Here is a 27,212-nt window from a genome sequence, read left to right on the forward strand (position 1 = left end):
CCATTGCAAGCAAAATGTTTGCTTGATTTTAAATAGTAGGCATTCCAAAAAAATGAGGATGCAGCCGAGAGGTAAATGTTTTTAAATTTTCATTGAAAATTTTACTTTAGATTGGGCACAGAAGCTCACACCTGTAATCCAAGTACTCTGCAGGGCCAGGGCAGGAGAATCACTTGAGCCCAGGAGTTGAAGACTAGCCAGGGCAACAAAGTAAGACCCATCTCTACAAAAAAATTTAAAAACTAGCCAGGCCTGGTAGCAGGCACTTATGGTCCCAGCTTCTCAGGAGGCTGAGGCAGTGGGATCACTTGAGCCCAGGAGGTCGAGACTGCAGTGAACCTTAATCATACCACTGCACTCTAGCCTGAGTGACAGAGAAAGACCCTGTCTCAAAAAAACAAATTTTTTTTTACTTTTTCTAAATCCTTGATTTTTATTTCTTCAGTAAAGCAGAAAAGACAGAAGAATATGTATCCAAACTTAATATCTTTTTTCTTTTTTTCTTTTTTTTTTTCCTCTGAAACAGGGCCTCACTCTAACCCCCAGGCTGGAGCGCAGTGGCACAATCACAGCTCACTGCAGCCTCAACCTGCCAGGCTCAGGTGACCCTGCTGCCTTAGTCTCCCGAGTAGCTGGGACTACAGGTATCTGCCACCGTACCTGGCTGATTTTTATATTTTTTATAGAGGTGGGGTTTCATCATGTTGTCTAGGCTGGTCCGGAACTCCTGAGCTAAAGCAGTCCGCCCACCTCAGCATCCCAGAATGCTGGGATTACAGGTGTGAGCCGCTGCTCCTGGCCCCCGCTTAATTTCTTTAAGCTTTCTAGGCCACTGAACCTATACTAACTTGAACTTCTGACTTGCTTAGATGTGTATAATTTTAGAAGGTTGACCTCATAAAAATGTTGCCCATTTTCTTAATTTATTGTTCACTTGTGAATTTACAGCCACACCCACCTATATTGAGGAAGATGATGTTAATAATTACTCTATCCATGATGTGGTGATGCCCTTGCCTGGTTTCGATGTTATCTACCCAAAGCATAAAAGTAAGTTCCCTGTATGGGGAAAATAGTTAAAACAAGTTTAACATAATAAAGCTACTGTATCAAACATATATAAACTTGAGTTATTTATGACAGTCTCCCAGAAAGGGATGCATTCACATGGATAATTTAAATTAAGAAACTCTACCTCTGAATCTAAAATAAAAGTTGAAATTATAAAGTAAAATAAATAGGCCAAGCATGGGGGCTCACACCTGTAATCCCAGGACTTTGGGAGGCTGAGATGGGTGGATCGCTTGAGCTCTGGAGTTCGAGACCAGCCTGGGCAACCTGGCAAAACCCCATCTCTACTGAAAAATACGAAAATTAGCTGGACCTGGAGGTGCGCACCTGTGGTCCCAGCTGTTTGAGAGGCTAAGGTGGGAAGATGGCTTGAGCCCGGGAGGCAAGGGTTGTGGTGAGCTGAAATCACACTACTGCACTCCAGCCTGAGCAACAGAGCGAGACTCCATCTCAAAAAAAAAAAAAAAAAAAGCAGGGGCGGGGGGATTTGTTCAGGGCATTGACCCACTTGATTGTGGAATTGAGAAGTCCCACAACAGGCCATCTGCAAATGGGAGAACTGGGAAAGCCGGTAGCATGGTTTAGTCCAAGTGTGAAGGCCTCAGAACAAGGGAAGCCAATGATATAACTCTCAGTTGGAGGCCAAAGACTTGAGAACTTGGGGGATCACTGGTCTAAGTCCCAGAATCCATAGGTAAGAGAACCTGGAGTTGACATCCAGAGACAGATGAAGAAGCGTATCTGGCTCTGGGAAGGAGAGGGAGAGAATTCACCCTCCCTCTGCCTTTATATTCTATCCAGGCCCCGAGACAACTGGAGGTGTGCATCCACCTTGAGGGCAGATCCTCTCCACTCTGCCCACCAACTCACATGCGAGTCTCATCTTAGAAGCACCCTCACCAACACACCTGGCATAGTCCAGTCACTCTAATCAAATGCCTAGATTTCCCTCTCAGAAGAAGGCTGAGTTCAGTGCTTACTGAAACAGTGAAAATAAATTGTGTTTTACTAGCTGCTGGGGTATCCCTTACCCCTGTCAAGTTGACACCCAAAATCAACCATCATAAGAAAGAAAACATTATTTTCATCTTCTCTCTTAAACCTTTTGGGATCAGGAACTTTGCTGGTACCAGTGAGAACATAAATTCAGCAAAGCCTTTGACAAAGCCATCCATGAAAACCTTATAGCCAGGATGGCCCTTTGTAGACTGGATGGGTAATACTTCAGGTTTCTGGATATGTAACACATGCATACCTGGTATCTGATGGTGCTTGATTTAGGGATCCCTGTTGTCCTTAGTGTGTAGTGAGGGACCCTGTTCTAGCCAATATTTTTTATGAGTAACTTAAAGAAATTTGCTTGTTAGGCCAGGTGCGGTGGCTCACGCCTGTAATCCCAGCACTTTGGGAGGCCGAGGCAGGTGAATCACGAGGTCAAGAGTTCGAGACCATCCTGGTCAACATGGTGAAACTCCGTCTCTACTAAAAATACAAAAATTAGCTGGGCATGGTGGCGCATGCCTGTAGTCCCAGCTACTTGGGAGGCTAAGGCAGGAGAATTGCTTGAACCTAGGAGGTGGAGGTTATGGTGAGCCGAGATCATGCCACTGCATTCCAACCTGGGTAACAAGCGAAACTCCGTCTCAAAAAAAAAAAGAAAAAAAGGAAAAAAAAGAAATTTGCTTGTTATATTTGCATGTTGTACAAATAGTTAATATTAATTATATGAAAAATAAGTGTTTAAGCATTGCATAATATTCTATTGCAGTATTAATTTTTAAAACTCGATTTCATTGTATTTGCATTTATCCATCCAATAATTTATCCAATATGTATGACCCCTCATATTCAGTGTCTTGTTTTAGTTACTGAATGAGTAGAAGGCTAGCAGAAGTTGTAATAGAGGGGCAAGTTTGCAATAAATAATTTAGTAAGATGTTAAAAAAAAAAAATGCAGAAGGCATTTAATAGGAATAAATGTAAATTCCCACATTTATTCCCAGTGATCATATGCTGATAGAAAAGGCCCAGTTTGATAGTCGTTTGTATAAAAAGTTTAAAATACCTGGCGTTTTTGTTGTATACGAACCTGTTATCCTGGGTCAGATAAAAGGCTTGATGGGATATACAGAAATGTTAAAGGAGGGACAGCTGCGGGAAGCATCGTTTGGTATAGAGAGGATACGGCTGAGAGTTCCAGTACTTATGACCATATGTGAAAGAGGACAGTTAATCCACTGTGTTCCAAAGCAGTAAACACAAGTCATAAGAAAATGGATTTCAGCTTGGAATAGGAAAAACTTTCTAATAATTGCATGCCTCACAAAGAAGTATTTCCCAAGCAAAGGCTGGAAAACCGTCTCTCTTGAGTGTTATAAAAAGACTCTACATCAGGTGCGCGGGTGAGCCAGATGGTTTTCCAAGGTCTCTTATTTTTATACATTTATTTATAACTATCTCTTCCACAGAGAGTTTGAAGCCTCTGTATATAGTGTCTTCCAACTTTCAGTCCATATAAAATGTAGTTTGGCAACTTCGGATGAAATGACCTTTTGTAGTTGGTTTGGGAAGCTTACACCACAGGTACCCTGATTGGATGCAAAAATAACTTACAAATTGGCCAAACCAAAGCTGAATACACCCTCTAGTCCTAGTTACTAAGTCACTAAATATTGATTCCAGGGGACAGATTTTGGATTATAAATTAAGGTGACTAATTTTGTTAGGCAATCTAACTAAGCTTAACTCTGTTTGTAATCTAGTTCAGGATAACTTGGCTGACAGGCTGCATTTCAGCTAACTTTTTGTATTTTATATTAGTTCGAGAAGCCTACAGGGAAATGCTCACAGCTGACAATCTTGATATTGACAACATGAGACACAAAATCCGAGATTATTCCTTGTCAGGGGCCTACCGAAAGATCATTATTCGTCCTCAGAATGTTAGCTGGTGAGTAATCAGTCTGGAATGGAATAGAACTGAATTACTATAAGCTGTAAGCTCTTGCTTCACTTATATAGAGTCACTCACTGCACAAATAATTTTCAGTCAGTGACAGACTGCATATATGATGGTGGTCCTGTAAGATTATAAAACCATATTTTTACTTACCTTTTTTTTTTTTTTTTTGAGATGGAGTTTCACTCTTGTCACCCAGGCTGGGGTGCAGTGGCACTATCTTGGCTCGCTGCAACTTCCACCTCCCAGGTTCAAATGATTCTCCTGCCTCAGCCTCCGGAGTAGCTGAGCTCATAGGCACCTTGCCACCCGGATAATTTTTGTATTTTTAGTAGAGACAGGGTTTCACCATATTGGCCAGGCTGGTCTCAGACTACTGCCTCGGCCTCCCAAAGTGCTGGGATTACAGGCTTGAGCCACCATACTCAGCCTTACCTTTTTTCTTTTCTCTTTTCTTTTCCTTTCTTTTTAATAGAGACAAGTTCTTTCTCTGTCGCACAGGCTGGAATGCAGTGCCATAATCATGGCTTACTGCAACCTCAAATTCCTGGGCTAAAGCAGTCTTCCCACCTGGATTACGGGCGTGAACCACCTCACCCAGCCTGTGTCTTTTCTCTGTTTAGATGCACAAGTACTTACCATTGTGTTACAGTTGCTTTCAGTATTCAGTACAGTAACATGCTCTATAGGTTTGTAGTCTAGGCGCAATAGAGCATACTCTATAACCATGGTGTGTAGTAGGCTATACCATCTGTGTTTGTGTAAGTACATTCTTTGATGTTCACATGGTGATAAAATTGCCTGACAAGAGTTAGAACGTGTCCCTGTTGTTAAGCAGTGCATGACTGTATTTTTCAGTGCTTAGAACCCAGCGTGTGTTTCATAAGTGTTAGTTATTATTGTTATTATTACTGTTGTTACTGCTTCTGCTACTATGTATTTTCCAAGTCATCAAGAAGTAAATGACGGTAAGCTGAGCATAGTGGCTCATAAGTAATCCCAGAGACTGGAGAGGCTGAAGTGGGAGGATTGCTTGAGGTCAGGTATTTGAGACGAGCCTGGGCAATATAGTGAGACCCTGTCTCTAAAAAAAGAAAAGAAATAAGGAAGCTGTTTTGAATGTAAACAGTTACAGAAAGTGAATTCATTTACATTTTATTGGCTTCACTGAATTATTGAAGTAATTTGTACAGAGTGAACTTTTTTCCTATATTTTATGGCCGGCCGTGGTGGCTCCCATCTGTAATCCCAGCACTTTGGGAGGCCAAGGCAGGAGGATCACCTGAGGTCGGGAGTTCGAGACCAGCCTGACCAACATGGAAAAACTCCGTTTCTGCTAAAAATACAAAAGTAGCCCAGCATGGTGGCGCATGCCTGTAATCCTAGCTACTTGGGAGGCTTAGGCAGGAGAATAGCTTGAACCTGGGAGGCAGAGGTTGCCATGAGCCAAGATTGAGCCATTGCACTCCAGCCTGGGCAACAAGAGTGAAACTCTATCTTAAAAAAAAAAAAAAAAAAAAAAGGCCGGGCGCGGTGGCTCAAGCCTGTAATCCCAGCACTGTGGGAGGCCGAGGCGGGTGGATCACGAGGTCAAGAGATCGAGACCATCCTGGTCAACATGGTGAAACCCTGTCTCTACTAAAAATACAAAACATTAGCTGGGCATGGTGGCGTGTGCCTGTAATCCCAGCTACTCAGGAGGCTGAGGCAGGAGAATTGCCTGAACCCAGGAGGCGGAGGTTGCGGTGAGCCGAGATCGCGCCGTTGCGCTCCAGCCTGGGTAACATGAGTGAAACTCTGTCTCAAAAAAAAAAAATTTATTGCAAGGCTGAGGTGGAAGGATCATTTGAGCCTAGGAGCTTGAAACCTGCCTCTGCAACATAGCAAGACTGTCTCTACAAAAAAATACAAAAATTAGCCGGGTGTGATGGTGTACACCTATAGTCCCAGCTGTTTGGGAGGCCTAAGTTGGAGGATTGCTTGAGCCTGGAAAATAGAAGCTGCAGTGAGCTGTGATCACACCACTGCCATCCAGCCTGGGTGACACAACGAAACTCTGTCTCAAAAACAAATTTTAATACCTAGTATTACCTAAAGCTTTATCTGATAATTTTAAAATGAAATCCCGAACTAGTTGTTTATTCCTAGGAAATTCTTTCATTCCCTATTTCCTTCTCAGTCTCCATCTTTCTTCCCTCCTCTTCTCTGGATTATGGCAAGAGGTCCACATGGTTGGACCTTGTCTTCCCCATTCCAGAGAACTGTTCTTCCTTCGTAACAAGATGTTGTTAGTTGTGGCACCCACTCTGGAGAAAATGTAAATACCATAATTGATTTGGTCACAACTGTGCAAAGTGAAGTTTACTACTTTATCAACTTCATTTAAAAAGAACTGTCAAAAAAAAAAAAAAAAAAAAAAAAAGAACTGTCAGCTGGGCGCAGTGGCTCATGCCTGTAATCCCAGCACTTTGGGAGGCTGAGGTGGGTGGATCACCTGAGGTCAGGAGTTCGAGACCAGCCTGACCAATATGGTGAAACCCCATCTTTAAAAAATAAATAAAATAAAATAAAATAAACCCAAATGACCATCAATGATAGACTGGACAGGGAAAATGTGGCACATATACACCATGGAATATTATGCAGCCATAAAAAACAATGAGTTCGTGTCCTTTGTAGGGACATGGATGAACCTGGAAACCATCATTCTCAGCAAACTGACACAAGAACAGAAAATCAAATACCACATGTTCTCACTCATAGGTGGTTGTTGAACAATGAGAACACATGGACACAGGGAGGGGAGCATCACACGCTGGGGTTTGTCGCGGGGGAATAGGGGAGGGACAGTGGGGGGTGGGGAGTTGGGGGAGAGATAGCATGGGGAGAAATGCCAGATATAGGTGATGGGGAGGAAGGCAGCAAATCACACTGCCATGTGTGTAGCTATGCAACAATCTTGCATGTTCTTCACATGTACCCCAAAACCTAAAATGCAATTAAAAAAAAAAAAAACTGGCCAGGCGTGGTGGCTCAAGCCTGTAATCCCAGCACTTTGGGAGGCCTAGGGGGGGATCACGAGCTCAAGAGATCGAGACCATCCTGGTCAACATGGTGAAACCCCGTCTCTACTAAAAATACAAAACATTAGCTGGGCATGGTGGCGCGTGCCTGTAATCCCGGCTACTCAGGAGATTGAAGCAGGAGAATTGCTTGAACCCAGGACGCGGAGGTTGCGGTGAGCCGAGATCGCACCATTGCACTCCAGCCTGTGTAACAAGAGTGAAACTCCGTCTCAAAAAATAAAATGAAATAAAAAAAACTGTCAATTGTACATTTAAAAAATTTAATTATTAATATAAAGAGATGGGGTTTCACCATGTTAACCAGGCTGGTCTCGAACTCCTGGGCTTAGTCAGTCATCCCACCTCAGCCTCCCAAAGTGTTAAGATTAGAGACATGAGCCACTACACCTGGCCCCAGTTGTATGTTTTTAAGTAACTAATAGAATATAATTGGATTGAGTCAGGCATACAGCTAGTGCTCGACTTAACGACCACGATTGGTTCCAACAGACCGGTCATAACATGATTTGGTCGTAAGTTGAGTAGGCTATATGCACGCGGAGATAGTAGTGCTGCCAGAAGCTGGTCCGCACTGTCGTACGCCCAGCTGGGCAACATTTGCGCTGCCAGACACGGAGCAGTCGTGGCTAGCGATTGTGGTCGTAAAGTCGAATGGTTGTAAGTTGCATAGGTCGTAAGTCGGTCAATACCTGTAGTGGCTGATACCTGTAATCCCAGTACTTTGGGAGACTGTGGCAGGTAGATACCTGAGGCCAGGAGTTTGAAACCCCCCCAACCAACATGGCAAAACCCTATGTCTACTAAAAATATAAAAATTAGCTGAGCGTGGTGGCAGGCGCCTGTAGTCCCAGGTACTAGGGAGGCTGAGGCGTAAGAATTGCTTGAATCCGGGAGGCAGGAGGCAGAGGTTATAATGAGCCAGGATTGCGCCACTGCACTCCAGCCTCGGCAACAGAGTGAGACTTCATCTCAAAAAAAAAAAAAAAAATTATACGTATGTATGCAAAACTTATGTATAAAATCTGGCCCTGCTCTGTTATTCAGGAGTCCTAACTGTAATTATTTACAGTAAATTATGTGTTTTTCTTGCTGAACAAATGATGGCGAGTGGCTTAATATGAAAGTTCACATTCATACTTACCTTTATTCATATATTTTGAAGGGAAGTTGTTGCATATGATGACCCCAAAATTCCACTTTTCAACACAGATGTGGACAACCTAGAAGGGAAGCCACCACCAGTTTTTGCTTCTGGTAAGTTTATTCAATCATCAGCTCTGTGTCAACTTTGAAATATTTTCTTAAACAAAAACATAATTTTTTTTTGAAAATTGCTCTTACAGCCCCTACCAGCACCCATGATTTCATTGTTGTGTTTTATGACCTTACTTTCATGATTATGGCTGGAGGTTAGTAAATCAAACTGGTAAATCATCCTGAAAATGAATGAGTGTTACAGATGGTTGTGATATTAGGTGATGGAGTATTTCTCCCCAACTCCCACAGGGAGTTACCAAAGGTGAGTGAAAATTCAGGAAGAGTCTAGAAAGTTGGTGGCAGGTCATGGTGGGTCACACCTGTAATCCCAGCACTTTGGGAGGCCAAGGCAAGTGGATCACTTGAGGTCAGGAGTTCTAGACCAGCCTGGCCAACATGGCAAAACTCTGTCTCTACTAAAAATACAAAAAAAAAAAAAAAAATTAGCCGGATGTGGTGGTGCATGCCTATAATCCCAGCTATTCGGGAGGCTGAGGCAGGAGAATCACCTGAACCTGGGAGATAGAGATTATAGTAAGCCAAGATTGCTCCACTGCACTCCAGCCTGGGTGACAGAGTGAGGCTTTGTCTCAAAAAAAAAAGAAAAAAAAAATTAAATTGGCATTCTCATCATTAAATTCTTGTTGCCATTCCTTTTTCTGTTTTTTCTTCCTAGGCCATAATTTTTTATTATTTTTTTTAACTTTACATGCATTTCCCTCTGTGCTCTTCTGTCATCTGCCCTTTTGTGAAAGCTCCTGGGTAGAATTTCCGTAACCGTTCAGCAGGTTCACGCTCACAGATCTGTTACTTACATGGTCTCGTTCTCAGACGCCTCCTGGGAAACAGAGTCTAAGGAAAGGAGCACAGTTCTTTATATTTGCGTAGAGATTATGTGACTCTCTCCGGTCTGTCTGCAGTTGCCTTCACTTTCTGACTGTTTTCTTCTTTCTTGCCTGGCAGAAGGCAAATACAGGGCTTTGAAAATGGATTTTTCTCTACCCCCTTCTACATATGCCACCATGGCCATTCGAGAAGTGCTAAAAATGGATACCAGTATCAAGAACCAGACGCAGCTGAATACCACCTGGCTTCGCTGAGCAGTACCTTGTCCACAGATCAGCAAATGCACACAAGTGTTTGCTTCCTGGCTCCCTGTGCATTTCTGTCTTAGTTCAGACTCATATGGATTTCAAATCTTTGTAATAAAAAATTATTTGTATTTTTTAAACTTTTTATTAGCTTAAAGAAATAATTTGCAATATTTGTACATGTACACAAATCCTGAGGTTCTTAATTTTAGCTCAGAATATAAATTGGTCAAAATATACTTCAGGTGCTTAAATCAGAGTGAAATGTCAGCTTTACAATAATAAAAAAAAAAGGACTTTGGTTTAAAGTATTAGGTTTAGGTTTTGCTGCATTCTCAAAAGACAGCAGGAGTTTTTGACACATCTGTGACGGAGTATACAACCATACGTTTTACGAGCACGTGCAGCAAAACAAATCTGGACTGTGGGTAAATAATTTGATAGCTGCCACCCACGAATATTAATACAGTACTCATGCTGATTTAAATGATAATAAAACATCTACAAATTATTGTAAACAGTGATCATCATTATCCTGCTTATGTACTAGATTCAGGCAAGCATTTATAGACTTTTTAGTTGCAGTGGCTTTTGCATTTATATTAATGCCTTGCAGGAAAGTTGCATTGATAGAACCTTTTTCTTTTATCTTTTTTTCCCCAAGACAGGGTCTCACTCCATAGAGTAGGCTGGATTGCAGTGCAATCCTGCAATCCTCAGTTCTGGCTCACTGCAACCTAGACCTCCCAGGCTCAAGTGACTCTCCCACCTCAGCCTCCTGAGTAGCTGGGAGTACAGGTGCACACCACCACGCCTAGCTGATTTTTGTCTTTTTTGTAGAGACGGTTTTGCCATGTTTCCAAGGCTAACCCCTGGGATTACCAGTGTGAGTCACTGTGCTGGCTGGGTTTTTTTTCTTGATGTAATCGTATATAGCTGTTTTTATTAGTTAAGGTCTAATTTTTACTCTAGGTGCCTTTTATGTTCAGAACTCTTTCCACTGGACTGGTATTCGCTATAAAATAAATAATGGTAGAGAAGAAAGCTATAAAAATGTACAAGAGCATCTATCAGTAGCATTTGTTTACCTTTTGTCACCAGTGGCTTTGGTATTTCCATGTCTGACGCTGCATAAACTTTTCTCTGGTATGAAAGCATAGATACGCCTTTCTAAAGTTGTGTATCATAATTGTATCAATTTTTATTTTCTATGATTTCTAGAAACAAATGTAATAAATATTTTTAAAATCTCCTTTCTACTGGTTATGTAAATAAGTCAAATAAATATATCAAATGAGTGTAGATAAGAATCTTGACCTTGACTAAAGGTAAGGAACTAAATGAAATGAATGAGGAGTCCTTATCAGAAATGATGTTGACACCAAAATGTCTTGTGATCCGCTGTGAAGTATGAGGATAACGAGTCAAATGCTGTGCTTAATTGACTGTATTGGCCTGGACTTCAGGTTATTCTTACATTGGAATCACTCACTCATCTTCCAGTGTGCTTTCTGGAATAGAAAAGAAAGAAATAGGAAAGAGCTACCATACCAGGAGTATGAATGACATTTGTCTTGTATCTGGTAGTAGAAATGAGATTGAGGACTGTTTTTGTTTTGTTTTGTTTTTTGTTTTGAGACGGTGTCTTGCTCTGTTGCCCAGGCTGGAGGGCAATGGCACAATCACAGCTCACTGTAACCTCCGCCTCCCCGGCTCAAGCGATTCTCCTGCTTCCGCCTCCCGAGTGGCTGAGACTACAGACATGCACCACCATGCCTGGCTATTTTGTATTTTTAGTAGAGGTGGGGTTTCGCCATATTGCCCAGGCTGGTCATGAACTCCTGGCCTCAGGTGATGCACCCTCCTCAGCCTCCCAAAGTGCTGGGATTACAGGTGTGAGCCACCGTGCCTGGCAGTGAATTGTTTCTCAACCCTTTTGTTTTAATGACATCCACCACCACCACATTGCTGAGTCTTAAAAAAGATTGGACACGGATCCGAGTCATGACACCAAATTTAAAAAAAAAAAAAAGATTGGACATATCATAAATTATCTTTTTTTTTTTTTTTTATTTTTTTTTTGAGACAAAGTGTTGCTCTGTCACTCAGGCTGGAGTGCAGTGGTGTGATCTTGGCTGACTGCAACTCCCTCTACCAGGTTCAAGTGATTCTTGTGCCTCAGCCTCCTGAGTAGCTAAGATTACAGGCACCAGCTGCCACTCCTGGCTTATTTTGTATTTTTAGCAGAGGCAGGGTTTCGCCATGTTGGCTAGGCTGGTCTCCAACTCCTGTCCTCCAATGATCTGCCCAACACTGCCTCCCAAAGTACTGGGGTTATGGATGTGAGCCACCATGCCCAGCCCACTAAACTATCCTTTTAGCTAGCTAGTTTTGAAAGAACATTTTGTCCTAGGTCAGGCATGGTGGCTCACATCTGTAATCCCAGGACTACGAGACTGATGTGGGAGGACTGCCTGAGCACAGGAGTTTGAGACCAGCCTGGGCAACATAGTGAGACCCTGTCTCAAAAAAACACATATATATACATATATGTATGTTTTGTCTTACAAAAGCTAAACGTGTATTAAGTGTATAGTAGTCCTGTCTGTACCTTCCAGTAATAGTTCCTCTCCTTCATCTGACTGAAAATTATTTATAAAGGGACCTAAGTCTTCTGTTGGCAATTGCATTCAGCAGTTCTGCATTTACAGGTTGAGTATCCCTTATCTAAAATGCTTGGGACTAGAAGTGCTTTAGATTTTGGATTTTTTTTTTTTTAATTTGCACTTCAACTTATTGGTTGAAATCCAAAAATCCAGAATGCTCCAATGGGCAAGTTTTGGATTTTGGATTTTCAGATTTGGGATGCTCAACCAGTATAAATTTGCATTCCAGAACAAAAGTGAGGCTAAACTTGTATTTTCTTCATCTGGGAAACAGTTATGGCTCCATATGATAAGTTAATTTTCCTGGCTGTGTTAGCTAATACCAGTTTGTACATGTTTCTTCATAAACACCAGTGGATAAATAATGATTCAAGGTGGATTCTTCAAGCTGTTTTGAGACTCAGGGACATACCACCTAACTCTAGGGGCTTAACCTGAAATAAATAATTACCTTAGCATAGAATTCAGATCATTTTTTGTTGTTCACAAATGAAGGAAGTTTCTCTTAGGCAAATTTACAAAGCCTGAAAGCAACCTCATCCTCCACATAAAAGTATCGTTGCTTCCTAAATTTTGCCTAAAAGAAATAATAAAGGATCATTATTTTTATTATAATGTAAAACCAACACTATTCCATAATGGGAAAGGAAGCTAAATAATCAAGATTGTTCTTTAAAATGTTTTTCTTCATGGTTCCATGTTGTAGATAATAACCAGACTGCTATTAATACTAATTAAAAAAACCTGATTGATTGCTGAATCTTCATGGTTTCATGTTGTAGACAATAACCAGACAACCATTATACCAGTTTTAAATCAACAAAAAGATTGGTAACAGCTGCAGTAGTACATCAATACTTAAAACTTCACCAGTCGCTCCAGGCTGCATGAATTAACACAAACTGGTATTTGCACTGGAATGCATATTGTGGTCAATTTGCACTTAAAAAATAAGAATGTGTGTGTATGATACAAAATAGAATACATATAAATGTATTATAGCCCCCTATGTGCACTGATGACTGATGTGCATGTGCCTTTTTGAAACCAAAGCAGATCTGGAGTGTACCATGTAGTTTTTTATTGCAGACATATGAAGAAATAAAACCACACTGGAAGAACGACAAAGCTGAACATGGCCATGTTTCTCATCTTTGTAAATTCGAAAGCATTTGCCTACTCAGTGAAGGATAACTTTAAGGCTTTCTTTGTTCAGTGAAATCTGCTTTCCCACTTTGTGTAGGGTAGAACTTAGTTCTGGATCATGAACACTTTGGAAAATCTGAGAAAGAAGTATAGACATTGCTTTCAGGAGAAGGAAAGCAGGAAAGTGTGTATCCATATATGTGTGTGTTACAAATTCATGCAAACTTTTTATACAGTTTTAGGGGCTTCAGTGTATTCAATAAGACCCCCTACTCTAGGTAAGTGCTTTCCAAACTTTAATATACGTAAGAGTCACCTGGTGATCTTAAACTGCAGAATATATTTCAGGAAGTCCAGGTAGCATCTGAAATACGGCATTTCTTTTTTTTTTTTTTTTTTTTTGAGACGGAGTTTCGCTCTTGTTACCCAGGATGGAGTGCAATGGCGCGATCTCGGCTCACCGCAACCTCCGCCTCCTGGGTTCAGGCAATTCTCCCGCCTCAGCCTCCTGAGTAGCTGGGATTACAGGCACGCACCACCATGCCCAGCTAATTTTTTGTAGTTTTAGTAGAGACGGGGTTTCACCATGTTGACCAGGATGGTCTCGATCTCTTGACCTTGTGATCCACCCGCCTCGGCCTCCCAAAGTGCTGGGATTACAGGCGTGAGCCACCGCGCCCGGCTGAAATACGGCATTTCTAACCAACTCCCAGAGGGTACATGAGCCGCTGGTACACACAAAGCAGCCAGGTTCCAGACCTGTACTGGCCAACACAGTGGCCACTAGCCATGTGGCTACTTAAACTTGATTTAAGCTCCTCAGTCACAGTTTCAATTGCCTGATAGCCAAATGTGTGACTAGTGGCTCTTTGGTGTACAGCACTGACCCAGTTAGTAAACCAGTCACCCTAGATACAAAGGAGAGTCTATATTGATCAGATGTGATACTGTTGCAGGCCAAGAGTGGTGGCTCACACCGGTAATCCCAATGCTTTGGGAGGCCGAGACAGGCGGATCACCTCAGGTCAGGAATTCGAGAGCAGCCTGACCAACATGGTGAAATTATATCTCTACTGAAAATAGAAAATAGCCGGGCATGATGACGCATGCCTGTAATCCCAGCTACTCGGGAGGCTGACGCAGGAGAATTGCTTGAACCCAGGAGGTAGAGGTTGCAGAGAGCCGAGATCACACCATTGCACTACAGCCTGGGCAACAGAGTGAGACTCTATCTAAAAAAGATATAATACAGTGGCAAATATTGCAGAATTTCTGCTCCTTAGTTCAGCTATATCCAGGTTCTTGTGTCATGACCAGGAAAAGTCAGGCATGGAGACACTGAAGGATGAGGGGAACAGAATTTATTGGACAAAAAAGGAAAAAGAAAAAAAACTCTCAGCAAAGTGAGAGGGATTTCTGCTAACAGGCCCTCTCCTTACAGATTGATTCCAGGCCACATAGGCTCCTTCCCCAAGCAAGGAGCACGAACTTCGTGGCTCCACCTGGTGTCCCAGTGCTGAGGCTGGACCAAGATTCTCCTGGGACCCTCCCCTCTTATCTTCATCCTGCATCTGTCAACACGTGGAGATGCTGATGATTATGGGCAAACAATGAATATGTGCAAAAGGGATCATGTTGTAATTAGATCTAAGGCTCATATTGACGATCTAAGATTTTACACTTAGAGCCTTCCTCAACCTCCCTTCCATGCTTCTTATTTTTGGGCTTCCTCCAGGATCACTAATAATTCATTTTTATTTGTTTGTTTGTTTGTTTGAAATGGAGTCTCACTCTGTGTCACCCAGGCTGGAGTGTTGTGGCGGGATCTCGGCCCACTACAACCCTCACCTCCTGGGTTCAAACAGTCCTCTCTCCTCAGCCTCCCTAGTAGCTGGGTCCACAAGTGCATGTCACCACGCCCGTCTAGTGTTTTTGTATTATTGCTAGAGAAGGAGTTTCTCCATGTTGGCCACGATGGTCTCGAACTCCTGGGTTCAAGTGATTCACCGGTCTCAGCCTCCCAAAGTGCTGGGATTACAGGCATGGGTCACTGCACCCTGCCTTTTCTTTCTTTCTTACCCTTCTCCAAAAGTTTCGTCAAAGCATTCTTAAGACTCTGTGTGGCCTTATAACTCTATACAGGAAATTTATCCTCCACCCCCCAAAAAGTCATAATTGTTATAATTAAAAACTCCCTGGCTGTAGCTTCTTAATGAAAGCAGCAGCTTCAAAAGGCAGGAATGTCTAGAGAGTCCATATTACTGTGTTGTCCTATGGGTGTACTGTGTTGTCCTGTGGGTGTACTGTGTTGTCCTGTGGGTGTACTGTGTTGTCCTATGGGTGTACTGTGCTGTCCTATGGGTGTACTGTGCTGTCCTGTGGGTGTACTGTGTTGTCCTATGGGTGTACTGTGCTGTCCTATGGGTGTACTGTGCTGTCCTGTGGGTGTACTGTGCTGTCCTGTGGGTGTACTGTGTTGTCCTATGGGTGTACTGTGCTGTCCTATGGGTGTACTGTGTTGTCCTGTGGGTGTACTGTGTTGTCCTATGGGTATACTGTGTTGATTTTCTGTTGCAGCTTATCCAGCTGTGCTAGACTCCTGGAAAGTACCCAGTATATAAAAAGAGATGACAACAGGAAGCCATGATGGGAGACATTATTCAAAGCCTCTGTCTCCTTATGCATATTTACAGTTCCCTCAAAAGCTCTACATGGATCTGTAGAGCAGCTCCATCCAATAAAAAATATAATGTGAGCCATGTATGTAATTAAAATTTTCTAGTAGCCTTATTAAGAAAATGAAACAAGTAAAATTAATGATGTAATTTCTATAAAGGAATGTATCCAAAATATCGTTTCAGCTCAATATTTTACGTTCTTTTTTTTTTTTTTGAACTGTCTTAAAAAGCCAGTGTGTATTTTACACTTAAAATATATATTGATTTGGACTAGCTGTATTTTTAGTGCTCAGTAGCCACTTGTGGTCAATGGCTACCATTGTTGGACAGTGAGTCTTTAGAAAGGTCACTTGTTCTTTATCGCATGTCACCAATACAGTGGTAAATTTGAGTATTAAGGTTTGAGTTTTTAAATTGGGAATATGTAGGTCAGAAGTACAACTAGCTAAATATGATTTTGAAATGTTTACTGGGTTGTTAAGTTTTATACTGATTGGGAGTAAATACTTTTGCTATGGGAGCACATAAACATGATTGTTATTAGGTTCTGAAATATTTCAGAGTGTTTGAAATTTTCCTTATGCAATTCAGATAACACCCTACAATTTTCTCTCACCTATAAATAATGCAAAGCTAATCCTTAGTGCAGCCTCTATTTCAACTTATTTAATTAATTAATTAATTTATTTATTTTTGAGACAGGGTCTCTCTCTGTTGCCCAGGTTGGAATGCAGTGGTGAGATTTCGGCTCACTGCAAGCTCTGCCTCCCAGGTTCAAGTGATTCTCATGCCTCAGCCTCCCCATTAGCTAGGATTACAGGTGTGAGCCACCGTGCCCGGCCTTCTATTTAGATTTTAATTTCCCAGTTCATGGAATATAAATTGAGGTTTGGGAGATGAGAATAAGGATAGAGCCAGAAGTAAAAGAAAATTGTGAGAACAGTTAGCACATGAAGCTGAGAACTCAGGTTGTACAGGATGGCAAGGCGATTAGGGAGGGCTGAGATTTTGTTTTTGCTTTTATTAATGATAGCTTTATTGAGGTATAATTCATATACCGTACAATTCACTCGTTTAAGTGTACAAAGGATTTCGGTATATTTGGAGTTGCACAATCATTATCAGAATCATTTTTACATTTTTGTCGTCTCAAAAACTTCAAACACATTAACACTGACTTCTGATTATCACCTCAGCCCCCGCCCCCGGAAGCTGCTACTTTAAATCTCTGTTGACTGGTCTCTTCCAGTCACTTGATACAAATGAAATTATACAATATGTGGAATTGACTTTCACTTAGCATAATGCTTTCAAGATTTATCCCGCTCGTGATGTAAAAGTACTTTATTCCTTTTTTTAGGCAAATAATACTCCATCTGTTAATATACTACATTTTATTTAATCGACTAATAGACGTGGGTTGTTTCCACCTTTTGGCTTTTATGAATAATGCTGCTATAAACATTTTGTTATGAGTTTTTGTATGTTCATACGTTTTCATTTCTCTTGAGTATATATCTAGGAAAGGAATTACTGTGTCATATGATAACTGTGTTTTACTCCTTGAAGAACTGCCAGGCTGTTTTCCTAAGTAGCTGCATCATGTTACATTCCCACTAGGAGGGTGTGAGGGTTCCATTTTCTCCACATCGTCACCAACACTTGTTGTTACCTGTCTTTGTGATTGTAGCCATCCGTTTGGATATAAAGTGGTTTCTCAGCTGGGTGCAGTGGCTCATGCCTGCAATCCCAGCACTTGTAGGAGGTTTAGGCGGGCAGATCACTTGAGGTCAGGAGTTCAAGACCAGCCTGGCCAACATGGTGAAAACCCATCTCTACTAAAAATACAAAAAACTAACCGGGCATGGTGGCAGGCACGTGTACTCCCAGCTACTTGGAAGGCTGAGACAGGAGAATTGCTTGAACCCAGGAGGCAGAGGTTGCAGTGAACCAAGATTGCATCACTGCACTCCAGCCTGTGTGACAGAGCAAGACTCCGTCTCAAAAACAAAAATAGGCCGGGCACAGTGGCTCACACCTGTAATCCCAGCACTTTGGGAGGCCAAGGTGGGCAGATCACAAGGTCAGGAGATGGAGACCAGCCTGGTCAACAGTGTGAAACCCTGTCTCTACTAAAATACAAAAAATTAGCAGGATGAGGTGGCACACACCTGTAGTCCCAGCTACTTGGGAGGTAGAGGTTGCAGTGAGCCGAGATCAGGCCACTGCACTCCAGCCTGGCGACAGACCGAGACTCCGTCTCAAAAACAAAAACAAAAAAACGAACAAAAACACACACATGCAAAAATAAAAATAAATTTAGAAATAAAAATAAAATAGTTTCTACTCGGGTTTTAATTTGCATTTCCATAATGGCTATGTGGAATATTTTTTGTGTGCTCATTGGCCATTTATCTATTCTTTGGAGAAATATTTATTGAGATCTTTTGCCCATTTGGAAAGTGTTATTTGTCTTTATGCTGTTGAATTCTGAGAGTTTTTTGTATGTTCTAGGTACAAATCCTTTACCAGGTATATGATTGGCAAATATTTTCTCCCATTCTGTGGGTTATCTACTTTCTTTCTTTTTTTTTTTTTTGTTTTGAGACAAGATCTCACGTTGTCCAGGCTGGAGAATGGCAACACAATCACAGATCACTGAGGCCTCAGCCACCCAGGCTCAAAGTAGCTGGGGCTACAGACACATGCCACTACAGGCTAATTTTTGTATTTTTGGTGGAGCTCAAGCCATCCCCCTGCCTCAGGCTCCCAGAGTGCTGAGATTACAGGTCTGAGCTGCTAAGCCTGGCCTATCTTTACTCTCTTGAGGGTTGGTTTGTTTTTTGTTTGTTTGAGACAGAGTCTCACTCTGTCGCCAGGTTGGAGTGCAGTGGCACAATCTCGGCTCACTGCAACCTCCCCCTCCTGGGATCAAGCAATTCTCCTGCCTCAGCCTCCCAAGTACCTGGGACTATAGGCACGTGCCACCATTACAAACAAAATCTTAATAAAGAATATCTTCTGAAGACTTTAAAACCCAACCTTCGGCACAGGCACGGTGGCTCACACCTGTAATCCTAGCACTTTGGGAGGCCTTGGCAGGCAGATCACTTGAGGTCAGGAGTTCAAGACTAGTCTGGCCAACATGATGAAACCCTATTTCTACTAAAAATGCAAAAATTAGCTGGGCATGGTGGCGGGTGCCTGTAGTCCCAGCTACTCATGAGGCTGACGCACAAGAATCGCTTGAACCTGAGAGGTAGAGGTTGCTGTGAGCCAAGATCACGCCACTACACTCCAGCCTGGGTGACAGAGCAAGATGCCATGTCAAAACAAACAACAACAACAATAGAAAAAACACTTAGGCACACTTGGGAGCACTTTTGTTTCAACTCAGGTCAACTCCACCTGCCTCTAGAGCTGCAAATGGGTAACAGAACTCTCCTCAGCCCAGCACCCACGTCTGTTCTTTGCTAGCCACATTCATCCTGTTTTCTACATTTCTCTCTTCCTGTTTACAAAATTAATTTTCAACATAGAAGATCTTACTATCTGTGTTGGCCTAGACAGAAATGTTTCACTACCAAAAAGCTTAGCCGTCAAGCTGACACAGAGTCATTCCACTTAACATGTTAGCCCCCTTCCAGTAGCTTATCCCTTTGGAAAGATGATGGAGTCTTAGTTGGTCCTTTTTTCTAATAATAATATCTGTCTAATAAACTGGAGCTAAAGTCTGTTTCTTTCCTGTGCTATCCTGGCTTCTTAGGATCTGTGCACGTTAATTAGGAGGAAGTCATGATGTGGAAAACTCCAAAAAGTGAAAATCCAAATTAAATAAAGCACAGGAGGCTGCTGTGGTGAAGAGGAAAGGACATCAAAGTGGGAGTCGGAGCACACAGGCTGAAGTCCTGGCCCTGCCGCTGACTGTTGCTCAGAGACCTTCAGAGAGCCACACCCCTCCTCTGGGCCTCAGTTTTCTCCAGAGCTTCCCTCGATGCTAACTGTTGCAGAGTTTTCCATGGAGTGCACCCCTCACATTGGACTACCCAAAGTAGTTCATCAGATGGCCTCTCACTCCTTCCCACCATAATCAACATTGTCATCAACTCCATGGCACGTGTCTCCTTGTGGACCCATCACAGCACCATCAGTTCCCACTGCTGCAGGCTAAGGAAGAAGCCTGTGCACGCTCCCATCTGGGTGGGGTTGGCTGGCCATAGAGGTATGAAAACGAAGTGATGCCAAGTGGGATCATCTTCCCTCCAGAACTTGAGCCCAATCTTCCAGGAATTGTCATCTATGGTTAGAGCAATAACCCATTTTTTCTTCTCTCTTAGCATGTGAATTGTTCACTACTTTGAAAAATTGCTTGGCTGGGCGCAGTGGCTCACACCTGTAATCCCAACACTTTGGGAGGTGGAGGCAAGTGGATTACCTGAGGTCAGGAGTTCCAGACCAGCCTGGCCAACATGGTGAAACCCCACCTCTACTGAAAATACAAAAATTAGCTGGCTGTGGTGGTGTGTGCCTGTAATCACAGCTACTCTGGAGGCTGAGGCAGGAGAATTGCTTGAGCCCAGAAGGTGGAGGTTGCAATGAGCTGAGATTGTGCCACTGCACTCCAGCCTGGGTGACAGAACTAAATTCCATCTCAAAAAAAAAAAAAAATTGTAATATACATTCTTAACTATCCTGGTCAACATGGTGAAACCCCGTCTCTACTAAAAATACAAAACATTAGCTGGGCATAGTGGTGCATGCCTGTAATCCCAGCTACTCAGGAGGCTGAGGCAGGAGAATTGCCTGAACCCAGGAGGCGGAGGTTGCGGTGAGCCAAGATCGCGCTATTGCACTCCAGCCTGGGTAACAAGAGCGAAACTCCGTCTCAGGAGAAAAAAAAAAAAAAAAAAAACATTCACAACTAAGTCCACCTTCAAATAACACCAAACTGCTTCATGAGTAGTACAGGTCCTTCATGAATAGTACAGGTACTTTATAACAGTATTTGCTGGCCACATTGTTGTTCATGTTTATAATCCCAGAACTTCGGGCGGCCAAGGTGGGCAGATCACTTGAGGTCAGGAATTCAAGACCAGCCTGGCCAATATGGTAAAAACCCCTCCTTACTAAAATACAAAAATTAGCCGGGCATGGAGGCAGGTGCCTGTAATCCCTGCAAATTGGGAGACTGTGGCAGGAGAGTCCCTTGAACCTGGGAGGTGGAGGTTGCAGTGAGCCAAGATCGCACCATTGTACTCAAGCCTGGGCGACAAAGCGAGACTAAAAAATAAACACAAACAAATTGGCAACTCCTTTCTACTGCTTTCTAAAGCAAAGAAACATGGCTTTCATTGATTTCACATTTCCATCCTATAATCACCCATTTCCTTGTTGCTATTATTACTTTGAATGGTCATCTATTAGATCAGTTAGTAAGAAAAGTAAAAGGTTATTTTTATTCCTTCTCTGATTCTCTTCCTTTCTTGATATGCATGAGAGTTTCTGGTCTATATGATTTTCTTTTTTTTCTTTTGAGACGGAGTTTCACTCATGTTACCCAGGCTGGAGTGCAATGGTGCGATCTCGGCTCACCGCAACCTCCGCCTCCTGGGTTCAGGCAATTCTCCTGCCTCAGCCTCCTGAGTAGCTGGGATTACAGGCACGTGCCACCATGCCCAGCTAATGTTTTTGCATTTTTAGTAGAGACGGGGTTTCACCATGTTGACCAGGATGGTCTCGATCTCTTGAGCTCGTGATCCACCCGCCTCGGCCTCCCACAGTGCTGGGATTACAGGCTTGAGCCCCCGCGCCCGGCCTGATTTTCGTTTTTTTTGCTGAGGAAAACTTTTTTCTTTTTTTTTTTTTGAGGCGGAGTCTCACTCTGCCACCCAGGCTGGAGTGCAGTGGCGCAATCTTAGCTCACTACAACCTCCGCCTCCTGAGTTCAAGCAATTCTCTTTCCTTAGCCTCCTGAGTAGCTGGGATTAGAGGCACGCACCACCACGCCTGGCTAATTTTGTATTTTTAGTAGAGCCGGGGTTTCAACATGTTGATCAGGCTGGTCTTGAACTCCTGACCTTGTGATCCTCCCGCCTTGGCTTTCCAAAGTGCTGGGATTACATGCTTGAGCCACCGCGCCCAACGGGAACTTCTTTTAACACTTTTTGCAAGGCAGGTGTGCTGGTAATAAATTCTCTCAGTTTTTGATTTTGAAAGTCTCTTTCTCCTTCACTTTTGGATATAGAGAATTCTAAGTTGGTGGGTTTTTTCTTGCAACACTTCAAATATTTCACTCTACTCTATATTTTCATGGTTTCTGATGAGAAGACCAATGTAATTCTTATGCTTGTTCCTCTATAGGTAAGGTGGTTTTCTGGCTTCTTTCAAGATTTTAACTTTGATTTTCTGCAATTTGAATATGATATGCTAAAATATAGTTTTTATAATATTTATCCTGCTTAGTCTTCTCTGAGGGTTCTGGGTACAATGGTTTGAATGGGTCTCCCAAAATTAATGTGTTGGAAACTTGATCCCCAATATGGAAGTGTTGGGAGGGGGGACTTTAACTTTTAATAGGTGATTAGGTCATGAGGACAGAGCCATTACCTGAGGAGTGGGTTTATTACCACTAGAGTGATTTCCTTCTAAAACGAGGAGTACGCATTTCTCTTGCATTCTCTCTCTCTCTCATCCGCTCTTGCCCTCCCACCTTCTGCCATGGGATAATGTAACAAGAAGACCCTTGCCAGCTGCCACCTCTTTGATCTTGAACTTCCCTCTAAAACTGTGAGAAATAAATTTCTATCCATTATAAATTCAACAGTCTCAGGTATTCTTTTATAGCAGCCCAAAAATGACTAAGACTGGATGTGGTTTGATGTCTGTCATTAATTTTGGGAAAATTCGGAGCCATTATTCAAATATTTCTTCTGTTCTCTATTCTTCTGGTTTTCCAATACATGTATCTTACACTTTTTCATATTGTCCACAGTTCTTGGACATTCCCTTCAGGTTTTCTCGTTTTATTTTTCTCTTTGTATTTCAATTTGGGAAGTTTCAGTTAACGTAACTTCAGGTTCACTGATTGTGTCTAGTCCACTGACAAGCCCATCAGAGACATTCCTCTTTTCTGTTATGGTGTTATTTCTACAATTTCTAGCATTTCCTTTTATTGTTTCTTAGAGTTTCCATCTCTCTGCATACATTATGCATCTGTTCTTTCATGTAAACTACTTTTCCCATGAGAGCCCTTAACATACTAATCATAGTTATTTTCCATTCCAAAATCTGTGACCTAACTGAGTCTGGTCTGATGGTTGCTTTTTTATTTTCTTTCCTTGCCTTAAAACATAGTATGCCATGTGATTTTTTTGTAGGAATATGGGCATAATTTATCAGGTAGGAGGAACTGAGATTAGTAGGCAGATAGTGTGAGGTTTTGTGTTAATCTGGCTAGGAGTTGGACTGCGTTTAAATTTGTTGCTGTAGGTATTGGAGGCTTTAATTTATTCGCGTGTCCTAGTTTTTGTCTCCCCTGTTGTCTTCGTGATTCTCTAAAAACTCCTTAAATGGAATCGTTACCTTGCAGCTCCTTCAGCTGGAATCCGTTGTTGTTATGCTGGAGTCCTGTTCATGCGGTGGTAAGGTACGTAAGGAGAATACAAATCATTCTAGAATTCTGTTATTAAAGCTCATGTTTGTATCTCTGGGCTGTTACTTTTTTCCTCCTTAGGTGAGACAGAAAGGCTAGAGCGGCTGAATTTGGGTAACCTCTCTAAGTCAGATAAGGCTCTGAAAAGTTTTTGCCCTGCTAACTAGGCCTGTGGTAGAACACTGTGGCATATTTTAGAATGGTTAATTTTCCTCTTACCCTGCCAGAAGCAAGTGTTCCTTCTTGATTCCTTATAGTAAAAATCTGGTTGGGTTCCTAGAAGTAAAACTCACTAAAAGTCTCCAACCCACAGGATTTTCTCATCTTTTTTTTTTTTTTTTTTGAGATGGAGTCTCACTCTGTTGCCCAGGCCAGAATGCAATGGCCTGATCTTCGCTCACTGCAACCTTTGCCTCCCAGGTTCAAGCAGTTCTCCTGCCTCAACCTCCAAGTAGCTGGGATTACAGGTGCCCACCACCAGGCCTGGCTAATTTTTAAAAAATTTTTAGTAGAAGCCGGGCATGGTGGCTCATGCCTGTAATCCCAGTGCTTTGGAAGGCTGAGGTGGGTGGATCACCTGATGTCAGGAGTTCAAGACCAACCTGGCCAACATGGTGAAACCCCATCTCTACAAAAATACAAAAATTAGCTGGCGGTGGTGGCACATGCCTGTAATTCCAGCTACTCGGGGTGCTGAGGCAGGAGAATCGTTTGAACCCAGGAGGTGGAGGTTGCGGTGAGCCAAGGTTGTGCCATTGCACTCCAGCCTGGGTGACAGAATGAGTCCACCATCTCAAAAAAAAAATTTTTTTTTAGTAGAGATGGGGTTTCACCATTTTGACCAGACTGGTCTTGACCTCCTGACCTCAAGTGATCCACCCACTTTGGCCTCCCAAAGTGTTGGGATTACAGGCGTGAGCCACCGCCGGAGTTTCTCACTCTTATGTTGGTCCACACCCAGCCTTAAGCCACTCATCAGTTACTGTGGAAGTGTTCCTGCCAGTGTGTGGCTGTGTTCCAGGTAAACTGACTTCATCTGTGATTCTCTTTATTTTTTTGTCCCTCCAGATTTTGAGGTGATGGTTTGCCTTGCAACCTCAACTCTCTCATGGGTCCAAGAAAAATCATTAAAGTCATTGATTTTCAGTTTTTCAGCTTCCTTTCTGTAAGGACATGAGTGGCAAATTCTAAGCTCTTTCCATGTCAGAAATGAAATTGGAATGTATTTTTTCAAATATATGTGTAATTATATATAATTAGTCTCTCCTAATTGGAATAAATGTCATAATGCTAATGCTGTTCAGTAACCATTTTAGTAATCCTAAACCTCCTAAAATACCTTGTCAAGAGTGTGATGTGATTGATTACTAATTTATGTTTCTGCATCTTTATATGTTAATATATACACATATACACATATATACATATGTTATGTATCTATATATCTGTGTGCACATATATACATGTCTGTGTGTGTATATATGCACACATACATTTTTTACATGGGTACAATGTGTGTATAATACTATGCTGTAACTTCTTTTTCCATTTCATAGTTTCCATACTGCCTTTTCCTTGAAAAGCTAGATGTAGGGCAGGTGTGGTGGCTCATGCCTATAAATCCCAGCATTTTGGGAGGCTAAGGCAGGTGGATCACTGAGGCCAGGAGTTTGAGACCAGCCTGGCCAACCTGGTGAAACCCCATCTCTACTAAAAAAAAAAAAAAAAAAAAAAAAAAAAAAAAAAAAAAATTAGCAGAGCGCAGTGGTGCATGCCTGTTGGGAGGCTACTCGGGAGGCTGAGGCAGGAGAATCGCTTGAACCCGGGAGGTGGAGGTTGCAGTGAGCCGAGATCGCGTCACTGCACTCCAGCCTGTTGACAGAGGGGAATTTCATGCAAAAAAAAAAAAAAAATGGCCGGGTGCGGTGGCTCACGCCTGTAATCCCAGCACTGTGGGAGGCCGAGGCGGGTGGATCACGAGCTCAAGAGATCGAGACCATCCTGGTCAACATGGTGAAACCCCGTCTCTACTAAAACTACAAAAAATTAGCTGGGCATGGTGGCGCGTGCCTGTAATCCCAGCTACTCAGGAGGCTGAGGCAGGAGAATTGCCTGAACCCACGAGGCGGAGGTTGCAGTGAGCCGAGATCGCGCCATTGCACTCCAGCCTGGGTAACAAGAGCGAAACTCCGTCTCAAAAAAAAAAAAAAAAAAAAAATGTTGGCAGACTAAACACACACCTCCATCTTCTGTCCTTCCCAAGGTCTCACTGAATTATGGAATTATAAGAAAGAGCCAGCAGGTGGAATCTTATCCATGGAGAAAAAGGAGGAATTTGGACTCAGCCCAACGCACGGTATGTAATGAAGGAAATCCTGGCAACTGGCAAACTCACGGTCAACTAAAAGAGCAGGGCTGTGCCAGGAAGCCATCTTTAGGGTAATCCATTAAGGAAGCATGCTTGGAATTGCAGGGACTATCCTCTCCCTCCTCTTCTCTTGCGCCATGATTCATTTAACAAATATTTGTTGAGCACATTGCAAAGCACTAGGCACTGTTTTGAGTGTTTTGCCCTCAGGATAAAGCTCATGGACAGTTTTTTAAAGCAGGTGGACAGGCAGCCCAAGGAGGGCACCCAATGAAGTGCTTCATGCCCGGGTGAAGGAGAGCAGAGCTTGCGCTGCCTTGAGAACTCCACAGCAGACGTGGGTGGGGAGCAGGACAGGCAGCTCTGCCTAGGAAAGAAACACACTAAACCTGTTCCATTGGAAATACAACCCTCCTGAATTTAGCAATTGTGGGGTTCCCCAGACTGCTCACCCACACATCTTTTATTTAGTGAAGTATCCTCTGCCACTTACATGGAAGCTGCCAGCTCTCCCCTCAGGGAGAGACTTGCTGAAAACAGATCACTGCCACAGAAACACACGCCCGCCTCAGCCCAGACTAACCAATGGAGGGCTTTGCTGCTGCCTATGAGTGAATGTTAGACCTTGCTAGACAGCAGGAAAGGCCATAGGAGCATGGAAGAAAAGGACAGGGTGGCCATGGTGGCTCACTTTGGAAGGCTGAGGCAGGTGGAGCTCTTGAGCCCAGGAGTTCAAGACCAGCCTGGCCAACAGGGTGAAACCCTGTCTCTACTAAAAATACCAAAAAAAAAAAAAATTAGCCAGGTGTGGTGGCACATGTCTGTGGTCCCAGCTACTCAGGAGGCTGAGGTGGGAGACTCATGTGAGCCTGGGAGGTCGAGGCTGCAGTGAGCTGTGTTTGCACCACTGCACTTCAGCCTGGGTAACACGAGTGAGACACCATCTCAAAAAAGCAAACAACCATAAAACCAAACAAAAACGAAAATAAAGGACTAATATGAACTAACTCAATAACAGACCCCCATCAGAAATAGCAATGCCTCTGGAAACAAGAGACTTTCCAAAAGTCCTGATTAATGTACATGGTATAGTGTGGCAGAATGCAAATGCACTGTGCCATGTGTTAGTGTTAAGATACAGGGCATAGTGCAAAAAGTCTTCAGTGAAAGGGTATTAATCAGACAACTGAATGAGTGATTGCCAAAGTACTGTAAGAGACTGGGAAAATGGTCAAGGGG

General features: G+C 42.7%; 1 protein-coding gene across 9 annotated transcripts in view; it reads left to right on the forward strand.

The window, feature by feature from the left end:
* PUS7 (pseudouridine synthase 7) overlaps positions 1 to 26,673 on the forward strand; it is an 82,516-nt gene extending 55,843 nt beyond the window's left edge. For 4 of the 9 annotated variants that reach the window (XM_032276342.1, XM_032276347.1, XM_032276343.1 and 1 more), the window contains 4 exons: positions 949 to 1,050; positions 3,892 to 4,021; positions 8,279 to 8,370; positions 9,337 to 10,717. In XM_032276342.1, the coding sequence (XP_032132233.1) occupies positions 949 to 1,050; positions 3,892 to 4,021; positions 8,279 to 8,370; positions 9,337 to 9,473 (461 nt within the window). In that variant the 3' untranslated portion in view covers positions 9,474 to 10,717. Of the gene's footprint in view, positions 1 to 948; positions 1,051 to 1,872; positions 2,284 to 3,891; positions 4,022 to 8,278; positions 8,371 to 9,336; positions 10,720 to 23,542; positions 23,600 to 25,868 lie in introns of those variants that run through there. The other 5 variants (XM_032276341.1, XM_032276340.1, XM_032276344.1 and 2 more) reach the window with 4 other exon arrangements.
* Positions 26,674 to 27,212: the final 539 nt, after the last annotated feature.

The sequence above is a fragment of the Sapajus apella genome, unplaced genomic scaffold (assembly GCF_009761245.1).
Source record: "Sapajus apella isolate SASKATOON/1434 unplaced genomic scaffold, GSC_monkey_1.0 scaffold7, whole genome shotgun sequence".
In the NCBI taxonomy this organism is placed as follows: domain Eukaryota; kingdom Metazoa; phylum Chordata; class Mammalia; order Primates; family Cebidae; genus Sapajus; species Sapajus apella.